At 47.4% G+C, this 12,235-nt stretch overlaps 1 protein-coding gene across 1 annotated transcript in view; it reads left to right on the forward strand.

The window, feature by feature from the left end:
• Nucleotides 1–12,235, forward strand: part of CAPN13 (calpain 13) — a 76,310-nt gene that overhangs the window by 43,191 nt on the left and 20,884 nt on the right. The window contains exons 9-12 of the mRNA XM_019735397.3: nt 3,274–3,348; nt 4,470–4,597; nt 6,354–6,487; nt 10,511–10,522. Coding sequence (XP_019590956.3) covers nt 3,274–3,348; nt 4,470–4,597; nt 6,354–6,487; nt 10,511–10,522 — 349 coding nt within the window. The remainder of the gene's footprint in view (nt 1–3,273; nt 3,349–4,469; nt 4,598–6,353; nt 6,488–10,510; nt 10,523–12,235) is intronic.

Here is a 12,235-nt window from a genome sequence, read left to right on the forward strand (position 1 = left end):
TTGGGGGGAGGGAGTTAGGGGAACTGAGGCAAGAATCTGGATGATCTTTTTCCTCAGTCCAGCTGGGTCATTGTCCTGCCCTACTGGTCTGGACTCTCACGGGTGACCGATGCTCAGAGTAGGAGTGAATGGAGCTCAGTGGGTCTCAGATGCCCCTGTTGGCCATGTCCCAGGCAGTTGCTCCCTGACAGCTGACCAGTGGGGACCCAACTGTGTAGTCAGAAGTTCCCACACAGAGGGAGCTGGGCTGGCATTTCCCAGCTGCCAAGAGGACTGGTCCCTGGTTCCACCTCCTCACTGACCGAGAATGAGATGGCGGCCCTGAGAGGGACAGAGAGTCTGCAACAGATATTGCTCCTCTGGGCAGCCAGCAGGGCCCAGCCCTGTCGCATTCCTCTGAGGACCTGTGCATATCCGTGAAAAGTGCTGAGCCACAGCAGTGGCTACAGCAGCATTGCTGGGGATAGGGGTTGGGGGATATGTGGGGAGAAGTGGGGAGTGGAAAAGATAACATGATCTAAAAGGAAGTGCAAAGCATTCAGACATACGGGAGAACAAGACCCAGTAAGCAGTGAAGAGCAATACCCAGAGTGTGGCCCAATGGCCCAGGCTCGGCTGTGGCAGGGACCTCTCTGATTCTCCATGAGCCTGACAGCGGATGTAAGCCCGTGCAAGTGGGCACTCAGCAAATGGGAGATGGAAATACCATTAGAGTGAATGATAGGAAAGCAAGGGAGGGGAAGAAGGAGGAAAAAAACAACATGGATTCGTAGCATAAACCTGGTGTGACCTCAGATACACCCTGGAGAACTGGGTAGCTGAATCCCCTCCACAGAAGGGGAATGAACTTGCAAAACCAGGAACCACTGGGCTATGTTTTCACTCACTCGCCCAATCTCCTTTTCTCTTGCCTCTGTCCTTCCTATCTTCCCAGGGTATCCTTTGCCCTTTCCAATGTAAACATGAACAACCTCTGGCTTTTCCAATTCTCCTTCCCAATCATTACACCAAGCTGCCGACTATGGCCCAGGGGGTGGTACAATTATCCAGAATCCCTGATCTGGGGGTAATTGTTGGGGATAGGACCGGAAGAGGAACAAATGTCAATGACACATTCTTCTGGGGTGGGAGAACAGACCTTCAATATCACAGGAGCTGATGTTTGCCCGTGTCTCCCATGCTAAATATCAAATGAGTGGTGAAGGCCAACAAGGGACACTAGAGATCAGGAAAGAGAAGCCTCCAGGGGGCAGGCATGTTCAGGGAAAGCTTCATGGACGGGAATGAACTTGAGTTCAACCACCAAAAATAAGTATGACTCACTTTGGAAGAGATCACTGTGTAGGTGGGAAACAGTTACAGCGTGTCCAGGGCCAACAAGCTGGTCTGAAACAGAGGAACCAGGGTGAGAAGTTAGGAGCTGGGGCTGAGCCCAATGCCAGCTTAGAAGTTCGGATTCACACCCTATAGGCCTGGGGGTTTATGAAGGCCTCTGAGCCGCGCAGAGATGTGTGGACTGCAGAGATTTTGAAGATGCACCTGGCAGGACCTACTCTGTAGGATCAGGTATTTTGGCTGAGCTCTGAGGTTCACCATTTCCCATGAGAAACCAGGCTGGAAGGAAGTGATGGGGCCGTATAATCACTGTCTCCATGCAGGTGGTCAATTTCCTCCCTACTTTTTAAAGAATGGGGATGGATGGAGAGAGCCGGATGGTCTAATCTCAGTCATAATTGAAATTTCAGCCGCACACACTTAAAGGAAAACTTGCATGAATCGATAGCGTATTGATTTATACTACATTTATTTTCCCTTACACACTGCAGAAAATGTAATTATCACTTAATTATAAAATTGCCGTTTTACCACAGCACATCTGACTGGCTCAACCTGCAGCCAGGAGCCTGAGGGGTGGTCGCTGCCTTGCTCTCCCAGCATAGAGGTGACCTAGGCCCTCTGTGCAAGCCACTTACGGAGAAAGATCTCATTATGCTTCTGTGCCTCTGGGGCCTGTTGCCTCTGAGCGTACCTCCACTTTGAGGCGGGGATACCTGTTCTCTTCTGCCTGTGAGGGTCTCCTCCTTCACCACAGACCCTAGGACTAGCTTCTGGAATACATTCCCCCAATGAACTGGACAATTTTAATTATTAATTAAGAAAGCAAATAAATATTGCATGCCTACTATGTGCCAAGGCATCGTGTTTAGCCCCTATGAGGATATCATCATGGCGAGCAAGGCTCATGGAACTTGGAGTCTAGTGAGAGACAACAAGAACTAAACAAGCACTTGTAACACAGGGGACTAAGTGCTGAGACAGGAGTGGCCCAGGGTTCCATGGGGCTCAAAGGAGGGGCACCGACTCTGGAGGTATAGTGGGGGTGTCAGAGGGGGACAAGCAAAGTCTCCTCACAGAAGTGCCTTTTAGGAGGAAAGATGAGTGAAAATTATCGGGTTATAAGACGGAAGGAAGGAAGGGCAGGAGGAGCCTCATGGTGAAGGCCAGGAGGTGGGAAAGTGGGGACAGGTATTTCTAAGGCAATAAAGTCAATCATTGTTGCTGGAGCATAGAATTCAAGGGTGGCCGTGGGGTGGGGAAATAGGGAGTTGCTCGGGTAAAGCTGGAGATGTAGGCAGAGGCCAAGGTTCTGTTTCAGGGGTCTGAACTTCATCCTGAGAGTAAAAGGGAACCTCTGCTGTGTTTTACCAGGGAAATGCCACAATCCGCTTTCTGTCATAGGGAGATCATTCTGATGGCAGTGTGGAGAATGGATGGGAAAGTGAGCAGGACTGAGTTCAGGGAGACCATTTAGAAGTCCAAGAGGGAGGCCAGGGTTCCTGAACCAGGAACACATCAGGGAGGATGGAAATAAGCGATGGCTTTGAGAGTCATTAAATCATTAATATTTGGTGATTGGATGTAGGGGGTGTGAGAGAGAGGGACTCTCATGTTCTCTTGGGCAACAGGAGGAGGCAGAAGACAAGTACAGATTGCGATGAGTTGATTTCAAGGCCACTGGGGAAGTCCTGGTGGAAATATGGGATAAACCATAGCCTGTATCCGTCTAAAGCTAAGGAAAGAGGGTCAGCTAAGGACCACCTGGAAGCCATCAGCATGTAGAGAAGTACCGAATCGTGTCCCTAGGTAGAATGACACTCTCCTCTTGGTCCCAGGAACTAATGGACGCCTTACAAAGGCCCCTATTGGGCCACATGTGGTTGAGATGAAATGCCCTGGGAGAGCTCACCCTATGTTCTGTCTGTCCGTGCTCAGGTCTCTGGAGTGGCAGGAAACCCAGGATCCGCGGAAAAGCCAGCTATATGAGGATAAGAACAATGGCGAATTTTGGTATTTATGCTCCTTTTAAAATTATATTTTAAATCTTTAACTACTGCCCAAACCCTCAATCCCTACCCCTTTCCCTAAACTTCTGTGAGACTAGAGATTAGCTTTGCAGAGATCTGTGTAGAGGGAGCCTTTTCTCTCCAAGACACAGAAACTTTGGACTGGAAATTACTTGTGTGCTCTCAGTTTGTGTGAGTATTTCAGCTCTGAAATATTGGAACTTCCAGGAAATGTTCTTGGTAAAAGGGAATATTGGCACCAATGCTTTGAAACCAACAGTTTCCTGGAAACTAGGATGCATGTTTATTATGCGTGTGTCTTATATGCTTCTTCTTGGGACCTTGGAGCGCCACAGTCTTCCTTGGCATAAATTCCAAAAGAGCAGCTCAGCTCAGCGTTCATCTTCTGGCCCTGATTCGAGAGTTCTGGGTGAGACATTGTTGTCATTGCCCAGCAGCTATGTAGGACTGGATGTTTTGAAAACACATTTCTAGCAATATGCTCATATCTTAAAGGATACGGTGGACATTTTTATGAGGGGTTGACTAGTTTACTTAGTGACATAGTTAAATAAAATTTAGCATGTGGGAAAAGGCGGCTGGATCTAAGTAATTAGGAATCAGAGGGAGAAATGTAAATAAGAAGGAAAAAGATTTCCAGTATCTCCAATTTAATCACAGCATGAGATGGGATTTTAGGTGTTGAGTTCATTCTATTCTGATAAAGATCTCAAGAGTGAAATTAGCAAAGAGCTTTAGGGAAAGGCAGTTTTCCTCGCAGTGTGTAGAATCCATGGTGGAGAGAGACTGGTCGTCATCCTGTTGGCCCTGACTGAGCTCGCAATTTGATCAGTGGGTTAAGGAGACGACAGTTAATGATAAAGCCCTTGCCAGTTGACATGCAGAACCCAGAATTTGACTCTGACCTTGTCCTCCCAACCACTGGAGGGAGCAGAAATCTACTTGACCACGGATAAACCAGAATGAGGGTCTGATCTTTGGGTGGGTCAGTAGTAAGTCAATGGATAATGTAGCTGACAGGCAAAGGTATAGTCAAGTGATGGGAACTCCCACCCTAAGGACAAAACCAGGGGTCGTTAAGTGATGTGTAACTGTTTTTAACAGGATGTCATTCCGAGATTTCCAAGAGAATTTCTCCTGTTTGTTTATATGTAACCAATTTCCAATCAACCTGGACCATGGAAACATGCCGCATGAAAGCTGGTCTCAAACGGCATTTAAGGACCATGTTGGTAATTATTCTGCCAGACGGGAAGCTGCCAGCCCTACCCACTCTGGGCTTCAGGTCTCAATGGCCTCTGATTCTGGACCATCAGCCCAAAGTTGGAAGGAGAGGAATTTGTCAGCCTAAACAACAGCTATTCTTCTCCAAAGGAAACGGTTGCTGGTGGGGGTGGGCAAGCGAATCTCAAATGTGCCTCCCCAACCCCTTCATGCTCTCACATTCCACTGTCCTTCTACTGACCTTCACACCTTCCCAGCTCCCAGGAGTAGAACAGGCTCACTGCTCTTCAGTAGTTACCCAGGACGCTTTACACAGACACTGAGCAAAAGAGAGTCTGGGTTAAACCCATGCCCTTTCCACATACTGGTTTTGTGAATCTGCGAATAGACCTAGTCTCACTGTCCTCAGCCTCCCCATCTGCAAACATTGGAATTAGTAATCCCTGTGTGCCCCTTGAAACCACAAGCACCACCCAGACATAAAGGAGAATACTCCTGCCCCCTTGTTTGGTGTCTCCTGCAGCAGTGTGCTGACAGCCCAGACGTGGGTCCTCAGCACCTGTCTTTGGGCTTCCCTGAGTGGGATCTTGTTGGTGTGACCTTAGGAGAATCACATATTCTCACTGCAGCTCCCACTCCCCATTTGTGACATGGATGAGTGAAATTGCTCCCTGGGAAGATGAATCTGAGTATGCTTACATATCCTTGACAGGAGAGGCTGTGTAAACAACATGCGTAAGTGAGTGTGAGTGTGAGTGTGAGTGAGTGAATGTGTTTGCAGCTATACATGTGCATTCCTCTCCTTGGCACCTGCCTGTCTAGAATGGTTTTCTTGAATGACGCCACCCCCCAGGGTGTCCCTCTTCAACCTCCTGGCTCTTCCTTCTGCTGCTCAGACAACCTAGTCACTGGGAGACAATGGGCAGATGCTAAGAAGCCTGAGTCACTCTTGTCGCAAATTTGCTGATTTACCTACCTGAACTGCACCTGAACTGTGGGGCCAAAACCCTCTTCCCTGGAAATAGTTCATATCAATGGACTAACCCAAATTACATATTGGGGCCATTGTTAGTAATTCCTTACAAGACAGAGATGGGAACCAGCACGCAAGCATCTGCTAGGTACTGCTAACTCACTTTAATGTATCATTTCGTTCAACCTCACAAAAGCCCATGACCCTGATGATCCTCTGTCTCATCCCACTTTCACAGCTGCCCAGTTGTGTCCCAAACCTTCTGATGCGTAGTCATTCATCTCTATCTTGACTTCTTTTAATTCTTTCATGCATCTGGACCTAATGGTTTTCACATCCTTTCTCTCTCTTGCTCTGGCTTTGATGCACACGCTTGGGTGATAGAGTATTATGAACTGCCATCTCTCTATTTTCCCGTCTCTATTGGTGCTTCGGGGGTTGACATCATTTCAAGACTCAGATGTTATCACCAATAAATACGCTAATACATACCTAAGGACTCTGGGATTTTTCTTACAAAAATAGTCTTCAACTTTACAGTTTAAGAAACATTTTCTCCAAGTGGGGAATATACTCCCCCTCCTCATTTTTAAAAGGAGGAGACTGAGGCTCACAAAATAAAGATGCTTGTTCCACAGCTAGTAACTGTGGGGACTGGTACCTAGGTCTTAGGTCTCCAAATCCAGAGTTTCTAACCCAACCCACCAGGGCTGTCTGAACTGGACATGGCCCCATCCAGGGGTCCCAGGAGCCAAACCGAGCTCTAGTAACAGCTCTTTCTCTTGCAAAAGGACTTCAAGAGAAAAGACAATACATCTTCCCCGTGCCAGAGAGCACAGAAGACAACAATGTCATCGCGTCCTTCAGTATCATGCCACAAAATTTAAAGGCAAACGAATTTCCACTAAGCTTCCATGTGTACAAGGTGAGAGCCTGCTTCAGGGCTTGCTCTTTGGGGACATTTGTGTATAACTTGTGGGGAGAGAGCAGCCCACCAGACTGGGAGAAGTCATTGAGCCACAGTCACAGAGATAAAACCCAAAAGGACTACAGAGTTCGTCTGGCCCAACTCTGTAAATTTGCAGGAAAACCGGAGACAGAGAGATTAGACGTGACCAAGTTTATAGTGGGGCACCCTCCTGCCCATGTCACTTGTCAGCGTTCCCTGGTAGGCTCTAACACTTGTCTAGTCCAAGACCATCTGTTGTAACAATGCAGATTCCTGGCACCACCCCCAACCCGTCTGAATCTTCACAGACAGAGCCTGAAAATCTGCATTGTAATGAGCTCCCTGGGTGATGTTTATGGACTTGAAAGTTTAAGAATGATTGGCTAAACTCTGGGAGGAGTTTAAGAACAAAATAATCCTGGGTAGAAAGCCAGGGGGTATGTTTTTCTTTTATGTTTAGATTACAGTCCCTTCATAGCTCAGTGGTTGGCTTGCAAGCATCTGCTTGACCACTCATCCAAAGCCACTCATCTACCTAGCCTCCCCCCTCCCACTTCATGGCACTCCCATCCAGCCTTTCACCTCCTAAGGGGCCATTCCCCAACCCACAAGCCTGCACACACCCCAATTCTGAGTACTGTTTTCCCCGAAAATAAGACCTAACCGGACCATCAACTCTAATGCATCTTTTGGAGCAAAAATTAATATAAGACATGGTATTATATTATATTATATTATATTATATTATATTATATTATATTATATTATATTATATTATATTATATTATATACCGGGTCTTATATTATAGTAAAATAAGACCGGGTCTGATATTAATTTTTGCTCCAAAAGACGCATTAGAGCTGATGGTCCGGCTAGGTCTTATTTTCGGGGAAACACGGCAATCAGGGAATTCATTTTTGAAAATACCACTTAGAAGAAAAGAGTTACAACAGAAAATCTATTGCCTCTGCTCCCTCCTCCTGCCCCAAATAATTTAATGCATCCCAAAGATTAAGTGAATGGTTCTTAAATCATATACCCCACAGCCACTCTGCACATATTGCATGACCAAGATTATAAACTATCAAATGCTGGGATTCCCTCTCCTCATATTAGACTTGAAGAAACTGAGACTCAGTGAGGTGAAGTGACATGGTCAGAATTAATGGCAGAGCTAGGGATGGGCACCAGAGTCATCCAAGCTTGTAGTCAAACACACCCTCCACCTCTGACTAGAGCTCTGACTACGTCATCTATAGGAATCATCTCAGTTTCTGTTCATTGAGACGAGGCAGCGTTCACCACTATGGGTCTCAGCCTATGTGTGGAGAGGCAGGCCTGCGGATACAGTACTTCAGAGCTCCAAGCAGATTCACATCCATTGTTCCAGAAACCCTGGTATCCCCACTTTTATAGATGTGGAAGCAAAAGGTCAGAGAGCAAGAATGACCTGCCCAAGGTATAACTAGGAGGTGATGGGGCAGTGCTTGACACTAGAACACCTGGTGCCAGGTTCAGGGCTCCCAGTAGGGCTTAGGCACTAACCTTCCTGGTGATGCTCACAACTCAAAGAAAAACAGTGATTCTGGCTTTAGAAGGAGGAGAACCCTTTGGGTTCTGCTCTCCGTAAGCACATTTCCACTTTCTAGTTATATGAAATCAATGGGAAAGAAATTGTTAGGACTTAGTATAGTATTTTTGAGGTGCCTCAACGCTGCTGAGGCTATGAAAGATCATCTCCTGAGGATGCAGCAGTAAACAGTTGTCATTTTCATTACCACCAGGTACCTGAACACCCTTTCCACATGGTGGGGGAACTTTGGTGGAAGGCAGCACCTAGTTTTGCACTGCAGCAGAGGCCAAATATTCCCTCTCCCCCGCCCTCAGGTGCAAACAGACAGAATTGTGACCCAGGCTTATCCAGTTAGGTGCTCCCCTCATGCCCCATCCCACACATACACCCTCTTGGTTACTCTGGGCTTTGGTTGTTAAGGATGTAACTAAAAGAAGTAGGACCAGCCGAGGGATTATTTGCAGCAAATCTTTGGGCCCAGCAGCAGCCATGTGAGCAGATCCTGTGGTGTTGTCCAGCTATGTACCCATCTCAGCTGGCTTCTGCCCACTCTCTAAGCTGTATTGTCTAGGTGTCCCGTTGAGTCTATGAGCTAGCCTTCCCATAAATAACTTTCTGCTCGACCTATTCTGGGTTAGTTTCCATTGCTTTCAGCCCCAGGACTCTCAAATGATTCAGGTGCTTTCTAAGGGGACCCTCACCCTCAGGGTCCCCCTATTCTCACCTCTGAGAAGAACAAAAGAAAAGGAGTGGGAAGGGATGGGAAGAAATTGAGACATCTGGTCTACTCAGCCAGGCTTGAACAGTTTAGGGCACCAAATAGGACTACTAAAAATGTCTCAGCCAGCTCTTCTCTTTCCTGATGAGAGACAGATGCTCAGAAAAGAGATTAGGGCTGCCTAGCACACAATTCCTGCGGGTGCTGTTTGCATTGTCATCTGTGAGTCGGGTGCTCCAGAGTTGGACCTTGTGTTAACCTGTGTTAACTGATTTGCCCAAAGTCTTTACAGGTAGGAGCCCTGGCAAGATTGTAATCATATCTGTTGTTTAAATGCTGCCAAGCCCACTCCTCTACTTTTCAGCTAGAGACGCATTATTTCTTATCTGTCCACTTTGCTAAAGGGGCACTCAGACCCGAGATCTCCTCAGGCTCCCTGGAGATCCCAACGGATCTTGCAGGATCCTGATTTAGTTAAACACCAAAGAATAGTCCAGATCTTGAGACCTCAAGGGACACTTGAATTCTTTTCACAGTTCAGCTGAGAAACACACTATGTCGGTACCAGCAACCAGGCTCTCAGACATCTCCACGCCTCTAATGGTGTTTGTGGCTACAGTGCTGCCCTGATGACAACTATTAGTATGTGTGGTGCTCCAGCTCTGTTGTGGGCCTGTGACTCCCCAACTACTATGGGAGCCCTGCCCTGCCTTACATCAAACTGAACATGGGTGGTGTACAAATAGGCCAGGAGAAGACAGGACAGAGAAACAGGACAAGTGTGGACAACACATTTCATCTTCTCCCCAAAGCTCCTCCCCCAGGCTGAGACTTTCTACCTCCCTTCCAGCTCACTCTTAGTCTCTGGAGTAGTCTGCCTGGGCAAATCAAGTGGTCTGTACTCACAGGTACGACCCAGGAGCAGCAGGGGAAAAGAAGTGCCACCCAACTGTGGAAGACAGTACCTGGTGGTGGGTGTTAACCACAAAAGAAGCAACATAGTTTGCTTTATTTCTACCTCTGCTACTTAGACTGCTGAGCCTCAATTTCCACATCCATAAAATAGGGAGCCCAGCATCTGCTTGCAGGATTACGGTGACAATCCAACGCATTACACAGAAGCACTTTGCAAACTGTGGAGTGGCTTAAAAATGGGCTGCATCCTCAGGGCTTCCTTCTGCCACATAGAAAGACTGGATCGTAGATATTTCATATGCACATATCCGTTCCCTATACACACCAGAGAGCCTAGAACAAATTCTCATTACATTGTACAGTGGTTTGATAGGACAAAAGGAGTTTGCAGCTCATAGGAGCTCTGATGTTGGGGAATTTACATTTGGTCCAGATTCTGTCTTACTTCCAGGCTCTATCAATGTCTCACTTTTCCTCCCAATTTTATCATCATTACTATGGCAGGTAACTAGAGCTGCCTGAGCTGATGAAGAGAGCGTCTCCTCCTTTCAGGCTCTTTCTTTCCCTCCTCAGTCGCCTTCCCCTTCTTGCTCCCTACAATGGTTTGATTTCCTTTATCACAGCTCTGCGTAGGGAATGAGTAACGGTCCATGTTCATTTCCGGGTGTGCCAGGCAACAGGCTGACCACGTGAGAAAGTATGCAGGGCCCTGAGCCATGCTTCTGGGATCTGTTTGCCTTTGCATATTGGTTTGGGTTCCTGAACCTGTTTTTTTTTCCTTCTTTCCCACAGGTCGACCCTCAGGTATGGTTCACCGCTGCCCTCACTGGGCTTCTCAAGCCTCTGTCACTGTCCATTGGTAAAGTGTTATGCCTCTTCCAACACCTGTGGCCTTGACCTGTCTCTTGCTGATGATAAGCCGTATGTAGCTGTTTCCCATTTATTTGAGAGGCAGAGCTAAAGGGGGTGCCTCTTATGTTCTTTGTCAGCCCCCAAAACCACCACAAGCAGGATGCATGCTATGCAAATGCAACTTCACGCCACATCCTCTCACCCCTCTTACGACCAAGTTGTCACACATTCTAAGTAGATATTCTGACTCAACATTGGGGGAAGGTGGCTTAAAATATGGTAAGGATGGAGAAGCATAGATGAGGTTTGGAAAACCTAACATCACAGGTACTCAAACCCCTTAATTGGATGTGGGTTCTGTGGTGCTGTTGCAGCCGGGGGAGGTGCCTGTGTCTGAGGACCCCTGACGGAAGGGAGCGAGTGGGTGGTGACTGTAGCATGAGGGCTGGTCCAGGGAAGCTCCTCCAGGTTTTCCAGAGGCATCCCAACCGTTAGACAGAGGCCAGACAGGGTGTCTCCAAGTAGATGATACTCCGAAGCCCGGGCAGCAAAGCAGGCAGCAAAGAGGCCTGTCTGTCACAGCAGTAACCCAGCCACAGAGCTGGGCTTAGGATCAGATTTTGGTCTCCGGCACCCCAGTCATGGAAGTGGAACTTCTGGAAGGGCTTCAAGGAAAGCACTCAGGTACAAAGAATAAGTTGGTGTTCCAGTTCCCAGAGCTGGAGAGTGGAGTGGGGACTTGATCCAGGAAACATGCCCGATACTCACACTTAGGCTGCCATTGAGCAAGTCTGTTCTGAAGGATCAGGAGCCTGGACAGGACCACAAGGGGGCAGTGGAGGGAGAAGGGCAGGAGAGTAGGGAATCTCCTAGATTGTAGGGGGCACGATACCCATACATGTGTATCTGCATGCATGAACACATGTGCGTGCACACATACACACACACACACACACACACACACACACACACACACACTGCCACAGGTCAGTGCTGACTCTCTGGAGAAGAACTGATCTCATCATTGCTTTTGCCAGAAGGGCCCAAGCAAATCATGCTCCAAACCCACTGGGGCTGCTGTTAATGCCACCAGAATCACTTTGGAGGTTCCACCCAGCCCCCTGCTGCATACCTAGGACAGTGGCCTAGCTCCTATTTCATCTTAAATCCCAGGCCTGTCCCCACCCCCTAAAAAGAAACTCTTCTCTTCTCCCTGTTTTTCCCCAAGGCAGAGCTCACAAATAATCATTTCATGCTGCGTAACCATTCTAAATGGAATCCCCATGCTCGACTGTATTGGGGAAAATTTATTTAGTAAGGGGTTTTTATTATGTAATATGTATGTGACATCCAGTAATAGGAGCTGCATTATATTTATTGTTTTCTCTCTAAGAAAATATTGAAATAAAAGGAAAATGATCAGGGCTTATTATTCTTCAATGAGAAGAACTGTCAGGACTCTGCTGGAAAGATGAGATGCAGGGAGTGAGAGGAGTCCAGCTCTGCAGTGCTGTCGCAGTCCAAAGGGTGCTTTGCAAAAGGTTCGGGACAGAAGGCGCGTTGGGGACTGCAAAAGTAATTCAGTGTTGGAACAATTTCACTAGTTTTCATGGAACTCGTCTTTATCTATTAGCAGAGAGATAAACCCAGAAACCCAGGATGCTG

This window comes from Rhinolophus sinicus, chromosome 2 (assembly GCF_057876585.1).
Source record: "Rhinolophus sinicus isolate RSI-liver-muscle chromosome 2, RSI-T2T, whole genome shotgun sequence".
Lineage (NCBI taxonomy): Eukaryota > Metazoa > Chordata > Mammalia > Chiroptera > Rhinolophidae > Rhinolophus > Rhinolophus sinicus.